This window comes from Oryctolagus cuniculus, chromosome 5 (assembly GCF_964237555.1).
Source record: "Oryctolagus cuniculus chromosome 5, mOryCun1.1, whole genome shotgun sequence".
In the NCBI taxonomy this organism is placed as follows: Eukaryota; Metazoa; Chordata; class Mammalia; order Lagomorpha; family Leporidae; genus Oryctolagus; species Oryctolagus cuniculus.
Window position 1 is genome coordinate 134,145,572 of NC_091436.1, and position 17,971 is coordinate 134,163,542.

Below are 17,971 nucleotides of genomic sequence, written 5' to 3' on the forward strand. Positions count from 1 at the left end.
TAGGAGGCAGGAAGGGGCTTGGGACACTGTCTTTACCACGGTGAGAGAGAAAAAGAGACATCTCTAATTACTGCAAATATCCTGTCCGGCCAGGGTTGAACCCAGAATTTCTTTTATCAAATGCCTTCCCCACATCACTTCCTCTGGCTGGGAATGGCCTGGTCTTACCACTCGATTTTCCAAAGTGTCTGACTGTGGCTTGGCTTGGCCGGCCCCCGAGCGCGTAACAGAGCCAGAACGTCAGCACCAGAGGCATCAGACTCTGCTCCTTGAACCTCAGCAACCTTGGCAAAGGTGGTCTTCAGCCCCTCTCTATGCTGACTTTGCTCTCTTGGAGCAGTGGCATGTGTGGGCCAGGGGGTGGAGGGCCTGGGGGGGCTCCGATTATATTCCACCAGCAGAAGTCCTCCAACCCAGCCATCCTGAGGCCTGAGATTCAGCCAGAGCCTGGAAGCAGTGGTCACCTTGGAGCCACAGGCACGGCTATGGGCAGGAAGCCACTGGAGCTTCTCAGGGCCTGCCTTACAGCAGGTCTTCCTCCCTGCGGTGCCCCAGGTAGGCCAGCCTCCCGGGTCTGGTGTGGAGGCTGAGGGGGGCTCGTGCCAGGGAAGGAGGACTGACAGCTTCACTCGATGAAGGAACCAGGTGGAAACTTGGGAACTTTTATTAAATACTCATTCACCCATTTGCCACCACCACCCACAGCAGGAAAAACAAATTATCAAAATGGAATTTAAAAAACAAAACAAAACAAATTCAACCCAATCCCCAGCAGTCTATATACAGGGCTGCTCCCTGCCTCTCTGGCCGGGGGCAGTTGGGGGTGGTGAGGGCTGGGCACCTTTTCTCCAGCCACAGGCCCCTGAGGAATTAATCTGACTGTGGTGGCAGGAAGTCCCTGGTGCCAAGTGGCCAGGTATCTCGGCTGGCCTCTGGGGGGTGGGGTTGGGGTGGTTATTGCTGGGGGCGGAGTGGGGCCAGGCTGCGCCTGTTCTGCCCCTACTGGGCTGAAGAGCTGTCTGCTCTCCCCCTGGTGGGCCGTTGGGGTGGAGGGCCAGCCCCACAGCCACCCAATCTCCACCTGAGAAGGGAGGTGAACCGAGGGCAGGAAGGGTTTCCTCTGGAGGGCGGACGGTGGGTGCCCAGCTGACTTCGAGGGGAAGGCTCTTCTTAGCTCCTATCATGACACACTCCCCCGATTCCAGCCTTCTGGCCTCCCTCTTGGGCAGGCGCCATCCCTTTCACTTAGGCTGTTCTCCTGCGGCCTTCTCGCCCCAGAGATCTGTGTGGCCACCTCCCCGGTGTCAGCCACAGCTGGGGCCCTCGGAGGCAAGGATGCCTGTGCAGCATGGCACCTCCTCCAGCACGGTGCGGGATCCAGGCCTCAGGCTCAGCAGCCACTCTCCGACACGGTTGTCTCCAAGGTCACGGCCCCTTGCTGCATGGCAGCAGTGGCCACACTGATGGCGTCCTCTAAGGTCTGCTGCTCCTCCAGCTATGCAGAGGAAAGGAGAGAGACTGAGAACTTCGCTCCCAGCCTCTAGTGCAAGTAGTGTGTGGTCCACTTCGTCAAATCTCTCCTATCTACCCAGCGACACACCCCAGGCTCTTAGAAAGGCCCCAGTAACGAGGAAGTTCACACAGAAAGTCTTCTTAGGCTAGGCACAGCCAGGGAATCATGGCAGGAGCCAGGGCCCAACTTGCTCACAGGAGAATTGCTGGTGGGCAAAGACCTTAGTGATCACCTACTTCAGCCTCCTTACTTCCCAGAAACTGAGACAAGAAGGCTCTGGACCACAGCACTGATAACAGCCGGAAGGGGATTCACACTGGGCCTCGGCCAAGAAAAGCTCTCGAGACAGACGTGCGGATGTAGCAGAGAGGAGTTCCTCCTCGGAAAAGGGCTCTTCTTCAGCCGGACGTGCTTCTCTTCAGGATCCCTGCCTAGCCCCTCCCCATCCCCTTCCCCTCTCTGGGGGTGGGATCCCCTTTCCTCCCTCTACCCACCTGCACTGCAATGTGGGTTCCGTTGGCTGTGGCCAGTAGCGCCACCTGTTGGTGATGAAGGGAAGCTACACTTGAGTCCTCAGCCACCACAGCCCCAGAAGTAATGATCGTGACCTGAAACACAGAAGAATGAGGTCTATGGAGCCCGTGTTGTGGAGCAGCAGGTAAAGCCACTCACTGCCTGGGAGGCCTGCACAGCCAGCATCCCATATGGGTGCACTTCATGTCCTGGCTGTTCCACCTTCCATTCAGCTAACTGCTGTGGCCTGGGAAAAGCAGTGGAAGATGGTCCAAGTGTTTGGGCCCCTGCACCCACATGAGAGACCCAGATGAAGCTCCTGGCTCTGGTCTGGCCCAGCCCCAACTGTTGTGGCCACTTGGGGAGTGAACCAACAGATGGAAGATCTCTCTGTCTCTCCCTTTCTCTCTTTCAAATAGATAAATCTTTAAAAGAATGTAAATTAGAACTTTTTTTTTTTTTTTTTTTTTTTTTTGACAGGCAGAGTGGACAGTGGGAGAGAGAGACAGAGAGAAAGGTCTTCCTTTGCCGTTGGTTCACCCTCCAATGGCCGCCGCGGCCGGCGCGCTGCGGCCGGCGCACCGCGCTGATCCGATGGCAGGAGCCAGGAGCCAGGTGCTTTTCCTGGTCTCCCATGGGGTGCAGGGCCCAAGCACCTGGGCCATCCTCCACTGCACTCCCTGGCCACAGCAGAGGGCTGGCCTGGAAGAGGGGCAACCGGGACAGAATCCGGCGCCCCGACCGGGACTAGAACCCGGTGTGCCGGCGCCGCTAGGCGGAGGATTAGCCTAGTGAGCCGCGGCGCCGGCCCTAGAACATTTTCTAAAACATGAGGTCTTCCCACTCATTCACAAGACTCTCCCCGCCCACACACTCAAAATAAAAATATCCCTCCAAGCAAGGTAGATGGGATAGCTGGGAACAACCAGAAGGGAATGGATAAAACCATTATGGGTCAGACTAATTAGCTTAGGGCTGAGAGCAAAGGAGGTTGGATTTTTCCCAATTTAGAGCCCAGCTTAATTTAGGGATTTTGAATTACACAAGGCAAAGCTGTAAAAAAAAAAAAAAAAAAAAAAAAAAAAAAAAAAAACAGAGTAACTGAACCTCACTTGAAAATGGAAGAGTGACCTATCTACGGTCACAGCAAACTAGGGACAGACTGACATCAAGAAGCTGTTTCTTGACTCCCAAATGCTTTAAGGGCGGGAGCAGCTGCTGGCCCAGGGGAGCTGTGGGGACGGTCCTTTTCCGTAGGTAATCTGTGTCTTCCTAAGAGGCTTGACGGGGTTAGCCTCTGTTTTATTGCCCACCCCACAGAAAGGAACGACAAGCGAAGAGGAAACCCCGAGCAAACCGCCTGGTCATACGGGCTGCGTCTGCGTGCCATCGGCGCTGACCATGGTGACCGTGTGCGTGCCAGATGTGGTCAGGTCGTCGTCATGACTGGGGATGGCGAGGGTGGTGCCGCCGTGCTGGGTCACCATACTGATGGCACTCCCCAGGGCCTGCAGGTCCTCTGGGGAGAGGCTGACCTGCCGACAGACGGGAGCAGGTGGGCTGGGAGTGCCAGTGGAGGGTGCATCTGTTTTCCTGGATGAGGCTAGCTTACTGGTGAGCCAGGATAGCTTTAGATCCTGGGATGGGGTGGGGGGAGCCAGCAGAGAGAACAGGTCCCAGGTTGCTGAGAGAAGCTGCGCTGGAGGCGCTCTGCTGACCACCTCTATTTACCACCACTTTGCTTCCGGGCCCTGTTGTATGCACTTCAATCTCCTCGTCCCAACAACTCCAGACGGCGCAACTGACAGGTATGGGTGCCGCCCAGGGCCATGGTGGGACCAGACCCTTGGCTTCCAGACCCCACTCCATGCTCTGGCCCCTCTACCAGCATGCCTCTCTGCAGGAGGACATCCAAGTGTCTCACTCAGAGGACTGAGGCCTGTCAGCGGCCGAGTAAAGAGTAAAACTTCTAACTGCTCCAGAGCCTCTCATGCAGAGCTGGAAGCATGAGGAGGAGGGGCTGTGCCCCAAGATTTGGCCCCTTCAGCCTGGGCTCCAAAACAGGAGAAGCAGGACTACTGGAACTTCAGGGCTCTCCAGAGAATGGGAGGAGGGGGAGCAGACAAGAACGGCCCACTCCGCCCCTGTCTCCCAGGGCGCGTACCTGCTGGGCGCCATCCTGAGTGATGAGAGCCACCTGGGCAGCCCCGTCTTCCTCAGTCACCATGGCCACCTGGGTTGGGATGTCGTCACCCTCTTCTTTCACCTCCGAAAGGTAAGTAATGCGGGGTCGTTTGGGTGGCGGGCTCTCCTCGGCTGCAGAGGCGGCTGGAGATGAGAGCCCAGGTTGACACCTGCCCTTTGGATGCCATGGGGGAGGCCTGGCTTGTCCCCATTCGCACCCTCTGCCCGCTCCCCTCACCCTCCAGCTGCTGTTGCTCATAGAGGGCCTGCTCGCTCTCCTCCGTGGCCTCCAGCTCGCCGTGGGCGCTGCGCTTGTGCATGGCCAGGGTGGAGGTCTGCCGGTAGGTCTTGCCGCAGGTGCTACAGGTGTAGGGCTTGCAGTGCGTGTGCACCACATGGTGCTTGTACAGGCTCGAGTACTCGGTGAAGCGCTTCCCACAGCCTGGCACGGTGCAAACGTATGGCTTCTCCCCTGGGGACACTGGGCTGTGAGGGGGGTGGGAACTGGGGCTGGCAAAGGGGAAACTAGGGGGAAGGGGGAGGGAGGTGCAGGGCTGTGAAAGGAGAGCCAGAGGGAGGGAGAGGGGCTGCGGCTTGAAACTCTGAATGATCAGGGTTGGGAAGATGAGAGGAGGGGCCGAGGCTGGGGTGAGTCAGGGGCTCCTGGGGGTCCTGGGGCTTACAAGGTTGAGGGTGGGAGGGTTCAGAGTGTGAACAGAAGAGGCAGGGGCTAGGGAGGATGCCTAAAGTGTCAGGCCGCACACTGCCCACGCAGAAGGCCAGCCGAGGGATGTGACACTAGGGAGGCGAGGGTACGTAGGAGTCACATGGGCAGTGGGCAAGGTGGGGAGCTGAGAGTGACAGCTCATCTACTTCCCTCTCATCCATGGCCCTGGCTGCTTTTCAGGAGCTTGGCTGGATGGGGAAAGTGCAGGGTGGGTGGGGAGCTGAGGGACCCCAGGGAGAGAGAGCTAGCAATACCCATCATGGTGCAACTGACAGGAAATGGGGGCACTGCTCACTGCCCGGGAAACACGGTTCTGGGGATCTCCACCCCAAGACCGGATGGGAGCAGCTAGCAGGGAAGGGCTTTAGGCTAGGAGTTGAGACTGTCTCCAATCAGCAGCCTGCAGAGGGGGCTGGGGCCTCAGAGGGGTGGTCCTCGCATGCTGGCTGGCCCACCTGTATGGATGCGCACGTGATTCTTGTAGTTGGTGGCACTGGTGAAGCCACGGCCACAGTGGGGTTCGGGGCAGGTGTAGGGCCGCTCGCCTGTGTGGGTGCGCACATGGACCTTGCGGATATTAGACGTGGTAAAGGAGCGGCCGCAGCCCTCAAAAGGGCACCGGAACGGGCGTTCACCTGTGCAGACAGGGGTTGTGAGGGGCGGCTCAGGCAAATGGGATGGTTCCAGGTCTAAGTCTGGAAGGCGGGCTGAGCTCCCTTTCCCAAGGAACGGTGTGGTCAGGGCCCAGCCTACCGGTGTGGGTGCGGACATGCTTCTGCAGGTCTCCTGAGGTCTTGAAGGCCTTGCTGCACAGCTCCTCTGGGCACTTGTAAGGTTTCTCACCAGTGTGGGTGCGAACGTGGCTCTTCAGCCCATAACCTGTCCGCATGTGGCAGGGAGGGGAAGAAGAGCACCCAGCGGGGCCTCAATCTCCACTGTCCACCTCATCTGGAGGTTTCTATCTTAAGGTGTGCTCTGGGAAGTTCCAGAATTCCTCTGGCTCAGGAAGCCCGTGTTTACTGCTATCCCAATCCCACCTGGGCGCATAAGGGATGCTGGGCAAACCCACTCTGCCCTCCTTCCCTCTCCAGAGCAAGCCAGAGCCATGCCAGAACACGAACATGAACGGGAATCTCATTGCCCACAGCTAAAGGTCCTCGTTTCACAGAGGGAAGGTAAAGCCCACGGAGACAGCACGGCCCACCTCCCACCGCATGGCTGGTCAGCGTCGGAGCTGACACAGAGTGTAGATCTCTCCAGCAAGCCCCCCAGATCTCTGGTGCTGGCCAGGACCATGCTGCCTTTCACTTCTGCAACAGGGTTGCCTCCCGAGAGCGCCCTGCGAGTGTGAGTGCTCTTGCAGTAGCTGCTCAGGTGTGGGGTTCCCCAAGCTCGTCTAGAGCCCCCTGCCCTCCAGTGTATGCAGTCCGCCTTCAGTGTCCATCCAGGCGGGTTACCTGTGGCAAAGGCCTTTCCGCAGCTGGGGAAGTCACACCTGTAGGGGCGGTCACCCGTGTGAGCTCGTTCATGCACCTGTGAGGACAAGCAATCACACGCTTCAGAGGGACAAGGGCGTGGCCTGGGCCTGCTTCCCGTCCCTCCACGTGTCCATGTGTGTCACAGTCCCCGTGCCGACACTCCTGCCCCTTGTCTCTGGCCTTCGGCAGCTAGTGTGCTACTGCAGGGCAGTGAGCAGTTCCAGCAGAGCTGAAGGGAAGACCACTGCAAGCTGCGCCAGCGCCCGTACCTTCAGGTGATGTGCGGTGGTGTAGAGCCGCCCACAGCCCTTGTAGCCACAGCGGAACGCCCGGTCTCCAGCCTGCTGCCCTTTGCCATTCAGGGGAGCCTGGTTGTCCTGCAGAACCTGAGGAAAAAGCCTTGGGGTCCCTCCATGGACTCCCCCTCAATGAAGGACAGGGAACAGGGGGGCACAGGGCCTGGCTGGCAGCTCAAGACCCAGTCAAGAGGACGACGCCTGACCGTGGCCTAGGGGTGGAATGGCATATCCCGATGGACCAGGAGTAAATGCTGTGGTGAGCCAGGGCTGGCACTGGTGCCCCCACCCCTCTCTGATGGAGGGGGGGGGCTGTCACAGGGGCTGTGACAGCAGGGTATCACCTAGACAGCTGGGTAACATGGGGAGAGGTTTGTCTGAATGCTCACGCTGAGTCAGGCTAACTGCCAGAAACCCCCCTTTCACCCTCACCCACCTAGGAGGCCCTGGCTTTGACAGCTCTGTTCTCCGGCGGGAGGAACCCCCTTCCTCCCCGTGGGACACCTGTGCTCAAAAGGGGCCTTAACACCGGGGCTTGCTGTGGGGAAGAGCTACCGAGGGCCCAGAGAGAAGCAGCCATGACGACAGAAATCTCAGCAGGGGCACCCAGCTCACTTTTTTTTTTTTTCCTTAAAGCACAATGGGACTTAGGGCTTCTTTATATAGAATTCAAGTCTGAAGTTTATATACATACACACACACAGAGTTTATATACATACATATATGTATATGTTTATACACACACACACACACACACACACACACATATAGACAGAGAGACAGACAGCTCCCACCTATTGATTCATTCCCCAAATGCCTGCAACAGCCGGACTAAAGGACCCTGCCCAGGAAAGTGAAAGAGCAGTGAGGGCTCCCTATGGCCAGAGGATGGTGTGAGACGGAGGCTCTGGCAGTGCCCCGGGAGTGGAGATGAGAGGGGAAGGCTCGTCAGCTAGCGGGCACAGGGTGACTGTCTGCCCTCACAGTGAAGATGCCACAGCCCTTAGCAGAGCGCTCCAGCTCCATTCCACCTTCCTGCTAACGTGCACCCCGGGGGTGGCAGTGATCCCTCAAGTACTCGGGTCCTTGCCACTCCCGTGGGAGACCCGGATGGAGCTGCTGGCACCTGGCTCCTGCCTGGCTGATGTGGGCATTTAGGGATTGGACCAGCAGACAGAAATCTTCCTGTCTTTGCCTCTCTGCCTTTCAGATAAACATAAACATAACTCAGTAAAGCTCAAGTCTCCCTTCACGAGCAGCTAGTCTCAAATGTGGTCTGAAACACACCACAGGGGGCCACACGGCTGTGCTTCCTTTTGAAGAGACACGAGGATTTCCCTCATCTCCCCAACCACACTGCTGCACTAGTCTGCCAGTCTCCGGGGGGAAGCTTCAGGAAGCCCTGCCACATTCATGCAGAGGTCTTGCAGTCCAGCCCAGGAGGCAGCCCCAGGCCTGGAAGCTCAGAGACCCCTGCACTCCTGGTCCCCACACAGGCGCGAGCACAGTTCCAGTGGATGGCGCTTGGACTGGCTGATGCTGGGACAACCAGGGTCCTTCTCCTCTTTAGCCGAGCGACTGTGTGGGCCTCGCGCCCAAGAATCCCGGCTGCTCTGTTTCATGTGCCCTCACCGTTGCCTACTGAGGCTATTTTCCCAAATGACTGCATGAGTCAAAGAGAAGAAATAAATACAAGAGCATCTGACTCCAGTGGATTGGAGACTAATACAAAGAGCTTTTGTAATGGCGAGAGCTTTCCCAAATAGCACAGAGGATTAGTACAGCAGCCAAAGCAAAGCCGAGCCTCCCTTCCTACCATACGGATGTCACTGTTTCTTACAGAGGCCTTCCCTCTGCAGAGACACCATGGATAAGGGGGAGCATAAGCAGCTGTCAGCGGCCCTGGCCCCGACCCATGAGCGATGATTTGGGGGGAGAACTAGGGTAGAGGGGCAAAGGGAGTAGCCCAGACTATGCCCAAGCACAGGCTGCCCTCGTCCCCAATAAAGTTCTAGCGGGGCCAAGAGGCAGTGGGCAGGTGTGAGTGACAGGCAGCGTCAGGCTGTGTGTGCTCACTTTGCTGGCGTACTGCTCCAGGGCCACCACTGTGTCTGCACTGAAGCCCTCGTCGTCCTCTGCTGCGAGGTCCTCCAAGCCCACCTCTGTCTGCACAGCAAGGATGGTGCTGTTGGACGGCACAGCCACGGGGTGGTGAATGTAGGCAGTGGAGCCGTCTTCCAGCTGGACGGCTTCCAGGGCGCTGGGGTCATAGCCCTCTGCAGGGAACACAAGGTTAGCCCCAAGGCTGCACAAGGGGAAGAGATACAGACGGGAGCCTGGCTTTAGGTTCATGAGCGGCACATACACCAAGGAGGGTTCCAGGATTCTGTCTCTCCTCAACCCCCCACCGTGGTGATTCACTCTTTCTAGCCCTCCCTCTGCAGCTACCTCTCCAAAGGATGGGGTCTCCTGTGGGTCACTGCTGGGGAACTCAAAAGCTCCATGAGGACCCGATGGGAGACCATCATCCTCTTGGCCTAGATGACCACAGGAGCTTCCTGGCCGGTTGTCCTTCCCCACCTTCCAGCTCCTTCTAGGCTGCAGAGCATTCGGACGGATCTCGGCAGCACACGGATGTGATCATGCCACTTGACTGCCTAAACGTTTCTAATACTTCCCACTGCCATCCTGACACCCAAGCCCCGAGTACTCTGGCCCTGCCTTTCTCTCCTGGGCTGCATCTCATGCAGCCCGTCCTCACGCCAGCACTCCAGCTCCCAGCTTTTTGGAATGGGCCATAGCCCCAGGCCTGCATGTGCTGACCCTTCTGTCTGCAGTACTGAGCCCTCCCTGTCACCCTACTTCCCCTAGCTAAGCCCACTCCATCTGTTAGCTCTCGGCTGCATCACTTCCTCAGAAGCCTTCCCTGAGCCTGATCCCTCTCTGTAAAGATGTTGTCATCGGGGACAGCTGTTTCACTTCTCTTTTCCCCAAAAAGACTGCAAAAGCAACGTCTGAGTCTGTTTCCCTCTACGTGCTCCACACCAAGCGCACTGCCTGGCATGCAGTAGTCACTCAAGAAGCTACTCGTTGGGGCCAGTGCTGTGGCATAGTGGGTAAGGCTGCTGCCTGCAGTGCTGAAATCCCAATTGGCCATCTGTTCAAGACCTGGCTGCTCCACTTCTGATCCAGCTCTCTGCTAAGGCCTCCTGGGACAGCAGTAAAAGATGGTCCAAGTCCTTGGGCCCCTGCACCCACGTGGGAGACCTGGAGGAAGCTCCTGGCTCCTGGCTTTGGATCAGTGAAGCTCCAGCCGTTGCAGCCATTTGGGAAGTAAACCAGCAGATGGAAGACCTCTCTCTGTCTGCCTCTGCCTCTCTGTAACTCTGCCTTTCCAATGAATGAATGAATGAATGAATGAATAAATCTTTAAAGAAGTTACACATAGAAGGAATAAAGTCCCTTAGGAGCTTCATTCTTGAATATTAGGAAGGTCTCAGGTGATGTCTTTCTTTCCTGTTTGAAGCTCTAAGAACCTTGTGTCTGTAAGGAACCACATCCCACACTACTGAGGTTCAAGGCTGGCAGAAAACAGCCGCTCCCGTGATGTGCACCAGGAAAGGGAGGCTGCTAACCCAGGTGAGCATGTATGTACCTTGGAGAACACAGGCCCTGCATCTACAGCCCAACCTCCTGTGTGGTACTCCAGCCCTCAACCTCTGTCACTTCTGCCCCGCCTCCTTCCCTGCTGGCCATGGTAACTGTGACCCACCTTTGGGTGTACGGTGAATGTAGGCCATGCTGCCATCTTCCAGTTGTACAGGCTGTCCATCCTCAAAGGAGAGAGATTCTGTAATGAGAACATTGCCCGCCTTTCTCTGGATCTCAGGGCCTGCGGGGGGCCCAGGTCTCTCTCAGGGCAGGGTGTCGGGATGGCCTCACCTTTCTGTACTGTCACTTGGTGAATGTATGCTGTGGTCCCATCCTCAAGCTGGATCACTTGCCCTTCAAGCAGCTTCTCTCCTGTGGAGGTAAGAGGGAGAGAAAGGGCCCAGGCCCAGAGGAGGACTAAGAGATGCCTGCCTGTCTGTGGCAGAGGCCTCTGTCTCAGGGCTCCAGCCTGCAGGTCTAAGCCTGGTAACATTCTCTGCGTTCCCTCACCCCCTGCCTCCCCAGAGCTGAGCCTCAAGGCCCTGAGGGCGAAGACATTCTGCCATGTAGGAACCCTACATCTCCCAACGGAACTCTCCCATTACTTACTCCTAAGAGGAGCAACTTCATTTATTAGTGCTATCAGCAAAGTGGAGACTTCCAACCTCACAGGAAGCTGCTGAGTTGAACAAGGGATGCCCTGACACCTGCGAGGGACTCAATGGGTCAAAATTAAGTGAAGCTCAAGCTAACAAAATCAAAACACACCCCCCCATCCTTCCCTGTGGCAGCACACCAACACCAGAGCCTCCAAAAAGGCAGAGTCGAGCACTGTGGCTAAGAGCAATGGGCTCTGGAGGCAGCCCACAGCTTCCTTCAATTCCAACTCTACCTCTTATTGACTGTGATCTTGGATACCTCGCTTAACCTCTCTGTGCCTCAGTTTCCTTCTCCTAAAATGGGGATTAGGGGTTGTCATTGTGGTGCAGTGGGTTAAGCCACTGCTTGCAATGCCAGCATCCTATATGAGCATTAGTTCAACTCCCAACCTGATCCAGCTCTCTGTTAATATGCCTGGGACGGCAGTGGAAGATGGCCCATGTACCTGGGCCCCCACACCCACATGGGAGAGTTCCTGGCTCCTGGCTTTGGCCTGGCCCAGCCCTGGCTATTGCAGCCATTTGGGGAATGAACCAGTAGATGGAAGATATCTCTTTCTGTCTCTCCCCTTTCTCTGTCATTGCGCTTTTTAAATAAATAAATCTTTAAAAAATAATAAAAATGAAGATTAAAAATTGTCTTTTCCTCATAGAGTTGCAGTGAGAGTTAAATGAGTTAAAGAATATAAAACATTGGGAACAGTGCCAGGCACAAGGTCAACCCTAAATAAACTTTGGTTTTTATTATAAGTCCAATCTGTACTTTAAGGAAATGGAAAGTAAAGCTATGTGAGTGAGACTATTCTGCTATTGTATGTCCACCTAGGCCTTGTTCCACTGCTACTGCTAAGTAATGCTTCCTCTAGTGACCTCTGATATATTCACTGCAATCTTCTAATAAAGAATTGACTCATCTAAGGCGACACAACAAGCAGCAAAAAATCAGCAAGACTCCAGATTTCCTAAGATTCTCCTTTTATCTTACTGGAAAGTACTTCTAAAATGTGTACAAACTAGATTTACACATACCGGCTGCACAGCTGCAGTGAGTCTGAAAGAGGGAGAAAGAAAGAAGGGAGAAAGAGAAGAAGGAAAGGGAGGCCGAGAGTAATGACCAGTGACTTGTTCGTCCTTTTCTTTGGAAGGTTCAGTTTAGGAACGTGAGCCAGCGTGATCTGGGAAAAGGACCAAGCAGACACTCTGGTCCAGCTCTCTACTTCGCCTCCTCTTCAGAGAACTCCCCAAGCTTGCCCCCAGATGGATTCTTCTTGTGGTCAGTAACCAAAAAAAAAGCCCTACAACCCAGCCAGAGGCAGCGTGGAGCAAGGGTAAGAAGTAGGAAAGGCAGCTGAGATGAGGGACGAGGACCTGCTCCCTGCCCTCCTACCAAGAGAGCAGCAGCCTACCCTCACTTTCGCACTTTGTCCACCCTGGCGGGGGTGCCAACACTTGGGACTCTGAACTTCCCAGTGGAGCTACTGCTGGCTCCGTAGGCGTTGCTTTAAGGCAGGAACAAAATATTGCAAAGAGTTGTTAGAGAAAAAATTTCAACCTACAATTTGCTCTAACAATTGGAGACTATAATGGATGAGAGCCCTGAACCCCATCATAGTGGGGTGACCCCATGTCCCACTGGCCTGGAGCAGTCCCAGTGCAGTCATTAACAGTACACTCTTCCACTCTCAACAGCACCAAGTTTGAATGATGTTTTATGCTCAACCTAATTATAAATAAACCCCACAAGATTTAGGGCTTCTTGCTGGCTAAGCTGGGTGCACACAGAGCTGCCTGCTGATAGACAAGTACCTCCATCAAAAGCATCAGAGGGGCCAGCATAGCAGCGTGTTGGGTAAAGCAGCTGCCTGCAACACCGGCATCCCAATTATGTACTGGTTTGTTTCCTGGCTGCTCAGCTTCCAATCCAGCTCCCTGCTAATATGCCTGGGAAAGCAGCAGAGGATGGCCAGCATACTTGTTCCCCTGTACCTACGTGACAGACCTGGATGAGGCTCCAGGGTCCTGGCTGGCCCTGCCCTGGCCCTGCCCTGGCCGTTGCAGCCATTTGGGGAGTGAACCAGTGAATGGGAGTCTCTCTCTCTCTCTCTCTCTCTCTCTCTCTCTCTGTAACTCTGCCTTTCAAAAAATAAAAATAAAAAAGCATCAGAGGGATTCAGTGGTCTGTCAGTTCACCACTGGAAAAACTGCTATGTGCAGGTATGTGCGTGCATACAAGCACACATGTGACACTATGGAGGAAGCAGAGAACAGAGCTAGCAGGAGTGATGAGACAAAGATACAAACGGAGAGGCCGGGCAACAAAGAGACCCGGACATAAGAAGGAAAGACAGAAGAGAGTGGCTTTCTCTGGCCAGAGATGATCATTTGTTTTTTATTCATTCATCCAACCATGAATTCTTCATGAAAAACTGAGGCCTGGGAACGAAGCAGGCCCACGGAGTAAACACAGTCCCAACAAGGGCTCTGAAATTCTTCCAGTCCACAAGACCCTCGGTGGCGGGCTGGCGTCACACAGAGGGTTTCAGCCTTCACAAGTATTCTAGAGACGTGCCGTTCTCAAGAGCACGAAGCCAGCGAGAACATGACACAGCAGACAGAGTGACTCCCCAGTCCCACGGGAAAGAACTTACTGATGAGATCCGGACAGCTCTTTAGTCGTCATCAGGAAACAGACAATTTAAAATGAAATCAATAAACAATTTCTCTGTAAACTTAGCAGTAGAGATTTGTTTCGGCAATGTGCCGACATGAAGGAGGGGAATGTTGCAAAGACAGTGTGTTCATGAGGATGCTGCTGCTCAGGAATCCCCCCCCCAAAAAAGGTCAAATCGGGGCCAGCGCAGTGGCGCAGTAGGTTAATCTTCCACCTGCGGTGCCGGCATCCCATATGGGTGCCAGATTGAGTCCCGGCTGCTCCTCTTCCAATCCAGCTCTCTGCTGTGGCCTGGAAAAGCAGCAGAAGATGGCTCACGTGCTTGGGCCCCTGCACCCATATGGGAGACCGGGAGGAAGCACCTGGCTTCTGGCTTCAGACAGTCGCATCTCTGGCCGTTGCGGCCATTTGGGGAGTGAACCAACGGAAGGAAGACCTTTCTCTCTGTTTCTCCCTCTCACTGTCTGTAACTCTACCTCTCAAAAAAATAAATAATCCTTTTTATATATATAAAAAAAAGGTCAAATAAAGAGCAGGAAGTGGGGAACATGTTCAGCCTAGTAGTTAAGCCACAGATAGGAAGCCCACGTCCTATGTCGGAGCGTCTGGGTTAGAAACTTGGCTCTGGCTCTGATTCCAGCTTGCTGCTAATGAAGACTTGGAGAGGCATGAGAGATGGCTCAAATAATCGGACTGCTGCCACCTACGTGGGAAGCCTGGATGGAGTTCCTGGTTCCTGGCTTCGAGGCCGAGTCTACTCTTAGCTACTCTGGGAAAGAACCAGCAGATGGGATTGTGCATTCTCTCTTTCTATATAATTCTGTCTTTCTATCTCTCAAATACATACTTTTTTTAAATTAAAGAGTAGGAATGAGCAGTGTTTGCCTAGTGTTGTCCAAAGCCACGATGGCACGTAGCGTGCCTGAGATGGCGCAGGAAAGCAGGGGTGCCCCTGCCTCAGGCCTTGCCCTCAGCAGCACTCTCTCGACTCCACACTACCTTGATCGGAAGTTCTTAAGTGTGGGGAGCACTGCCAGATGAAATACAATGCGCCTAGGTAAATCTGAATGTCAGATAAATGACAGACTTCTTAGTGCAGACAGAGCATCCTCATATGTGAAAATCTGAAATGCAAAGTTCCAAAAATCCAAAATATACTTACACCCAAAAGTTTCAGCTTTTGGAGCATTCTGGATATCAGATTTTGGTATCGGGAATGCTCAACTGGTAAAGTCTGCACAAATATCTCAAACTCCAAAAAAACTATAAAATCTGAAAATCCTCCCGTCCCAAGCATATGGGAAAAAGGGATATTCAATCTGTACTCAGTAACACTGCTTTAGTATTTTTTAGTATTTAATCTCATTTTAAATGTTTATTATTTTATTTATTTGAAAGAGAGACGGAGAGTTTCATACATGTCTACCTCATGCAATATTTGGAACATACCTCTACCACAAAAGTATCTGTTGCTATCTGCAATCCAAGTAACAGGTGTCCTGTATTTCATTCCTGGCAAGCCCCAGTGTCAGAAACTAAGGTGTGAGATACATGCATGGGTGTTCCCTGTGAACCCGGAAGAGCCTCCTTGTGCACAGCAGATGTTTAGTAAATAGTCTGAGTGCTTCAACTTCTTGACCTAAAGGGATGGCCTGCTTCTAGAAAGCTCTGAGAACCTGGACAGGGAATATTTGAAAAACAGGAAGTCACCGCAGCACTGCGCTCCTCCATTCCAGAAATGTTTATGAATTCCTCACTACATGAGAGCAACTCGGCCCCTGGGAGGTCTTGGCTCCTCCCGACAGGCCAGTCTGACTTTCTAGCTTGTCTTTTCTTTTATTTTTTTTTTATTTTATTTTTTTTATTTTTTGACAGGCAGAGTGGACAGTGAGAGAGAGAGACAGAGAGAAAGGTCTTCCTTTTGCCGTTGGTTCACCCTCCAATGGCCGCCACGGCCGGCGCGCTGCGGCCGGCGCACCGCGCTGATCCGATGGCAGGAGCCAGGAGCCAGGTGCTTTTCCTGGTCTCCCATGGGGTGCAGGGCCCAAGCACCTGGGCCATCCTCCACTGCACTCCCTGGCCACAGCAGAGAGCTGGCCTGGAAGAGGGGCAACCGGGACAGAATCCGGCGCCCCAACCGGGACTAGAACCCGGTGTGCTGGCGCCGCTAGGCGGAGGATTAGCCTAGTGAGCCGCGGCGCCGGCCTCTAGCTTGTCTTTTCATCCAGCACCACCTGAACGTCTCAGGCAGAGCAAGAGGTGGTGGTGGGCAGGGGGATGGCGAGACTCTTAGAAGGGACATCCCTTCCCAGAGGCTGCGGACAAGGCAGGATTCTGAGGTCTCTGGAAAGACTCACCTTTGACAGCTTGCTGGATGTAGGCTGTCGTCCCATCACTGAGGGTCACCGTCTGCAGCCCCAAGCTCTCCATGGCAAACTGCTGCTCGTGCACTCACACATGAAGTTGGCTTCTGGCCAGCACCGAGAGCCACAGCTGAGGTCAGAGACTTCCTTCTGGGTCACAAATCTGAGAAAATGACAGGGTCACGTTATGAGTTATGCAGCTTCCTCTTGCTTCGAGGACACACAGGGACAGAGTTAATGAGGCCATCCAAGAAGAAAAAGGAGACAAATTCTTCAAAGTAGAGAACTATGTTGGTTTTATGGAAAGAGTTCAAAATATGCACACCTAAGAGTTCTAAAGGTTGAGCACAGACGGGAAGCATGCCAATCAAACTGGCTGTAAAGGAAGAGCTGACTGATCAAAACCCACTCTGAAACTGGCTCCCCTTCCAGGGGACCCCTGTGATGGGCAGGCAGCCAACCCTGCTGTTGCAGACTCTCTGTGCCCACCCCCACACCTCTCTGTGCTCAGACCCTGGTGACAATCCTCAGGGCACACCCCACAGGTATCACAGATGGAAAGAGTTCCCAATAGGACTCCTAGTGTCCCCCATGGCCCAGGCCCGCTCTGCTTTCCAGTTCCCCATCCCAGGGAAGGCACCTCCTTCCACTTGGAATTGGTGGGGCCATCCTTGAGTGCTCCTCTTCCCTCAGAAGCCCAGGTACTCATTTCAGGCAAGTATCACCTCTTGAATATTCTAAGAGCCTCCTCACTTAGGTCCTCAGATAAACTCTCGCCCATTTCCAACTCATTTTCACATGGTAACCTTAAGGAAATAAAGCACAAATCTAAACACACCACTTTCCTGATCACAGCCCTCCAACAGCTTCCTCCTGCCCTTGCAATCTCCTCACAGGCCCTGCTGTGAATTCCGGAAGCCCTGGGTACCATCTCTTTCTAGGACTCACGGCCCTAGGCTCACCTGCTTCAGTACTTAGCACTATCGGTTGAACCTTTACTGCCTAACAGACTCAGCTCTAGTCTGCTTTCTGGCTCACAGCGGTTTCTCCAGCAACTGGTACTGTGGGCTCTCTGCAGAGCCTCTTAGCATGACTCACGGGAGCTCTGGCCCTTACAGCTGGCAGGATTCCTCTGCATCACGGTGGTGTGGAGCCACCTCGCTGTAGGCCCCCACCTGTGAAGCCTGCAGGAGGCCCACAGCCTCCGCTCTGGGTTTGGACTTGGAACCTGACCCATTTGAACGTCATGACCTACCAGCTGACATCCTGCTGCCCACTGCGTTTTCACATCAGAGCACCCAGAGAGGATATTTGTACATCACAGTGTGGATTCTGCTGCTTGAAGCCAGCAGTAAATCAGTTGGGGTCTGGCAGTCCCAAGGGCTGAGCAGATCAACGTCTCAGCATAATTACAACCCATCTTCAACAAGCTGGTTGGTATTCTCCACCAGAGGCGTGGCATCTCAACTAGAATTATTCATTCATTCTATCCATAAACATTTACTGAATGGACTAAGCTCCAAGGGGCAATATTACTACTAGTAAACACTACCATAGACTTAACCATGTGCTAGGCATAGTACGGATACTAACTCATTACTTCTCACAGCAACCTTCTACTTGCACACTATTATTTTCCCTATTTCACAGTTGAAGGAATTGAGTCCGAAGATATAAAGTAACTTGCTCAAGGTTGCACAATTAGTAAGTGGGAGAAGAGATCTGAACCCAGGCCAGAGGATCTAACATGTTTTTTATTATGCTGCCAAATACACAGGTTCTTGGAGCTGGTTGTTTATGAACCAAGAAGCCACCTAAAGATAAATTTGTGGTATATGAGCCTACGTACTTTTCTAAAGCGAGAGGAGCCCAAGGCTACCATCAGGGTCTGACAAGGACTAAAGGAAAGAACCACT

The 17,971-nt window shown here is 54.0% G+C and overlaps 1 protein-coding gene across 5 annotated transcripts in view; it reads right to left on the reverse strand.

The window, feature by feature from the left end:
• ZNF76 (zinc finger protein 76) overlaps positions 1-17,971 on the reverse strand; it is a 33,376-nt gene that overhangs the window by 687 nt on the left and 14,718 nt on the right. For 2 of the 5 annotated variants that reach the window (XM_070074161.1, XM_008262812.4), the window contains exons 2-14: positions 16,050-16,218; positions 10,654-10,734; positions 10,484-10,561; positions 8,788-8,987; positions 6,685-6,801; positions 6,395-6,470; positions 5,691-5,816; positions 5,393-5,572; positions 4,449-4,682; positions 4,191-4,354; positions 3,397-3,561; positions 2,008-2,121; positions 649-1,495 (exon numbers count right to left, since the gene is read on the reverse strand). In XM_070074161.1, the coding sequence (XP_069930262.1) occupies positions 1,391-1,495; positions 2,008-2,121; positions 3,397-3,561; positions 4,191-4,354; positions 4,449-4,682; positions 5,393-5,572; positions 5,691-5,816; positions 6,395-6,470; positions 6,685-6,801; positions 8,788-8,987; positions 10,484-10,561; positions 10,654-10,734; positions 16,050-16,122 (1,713 nt within the window). In that variant the 5' untranslated portion in view covers positions 16,123-16,218 and the 3' untranslated portion in view covers positions 649-1,390. Of the gene's footprint in view, positions 1-648; positions 1,496-2,007; positions 2,122-3,383; positions 3,562-4,190; positions 4,355-4,448; positions 4,683-5,392; positions 5,573-5,690; positions 5,817-6,394; positions 6,471-6,684; positions 6,802-8,787; positions 8,988-10,483; positions 10,562-10,653; positions 10,735-16,049; positions 16,219-17,971 lie in introns of those variants that run through there. The other 3 variants (XM_017345064.3, XM_008262814.4, XM_008262815.4) reach the window with 3 other exon arrangements.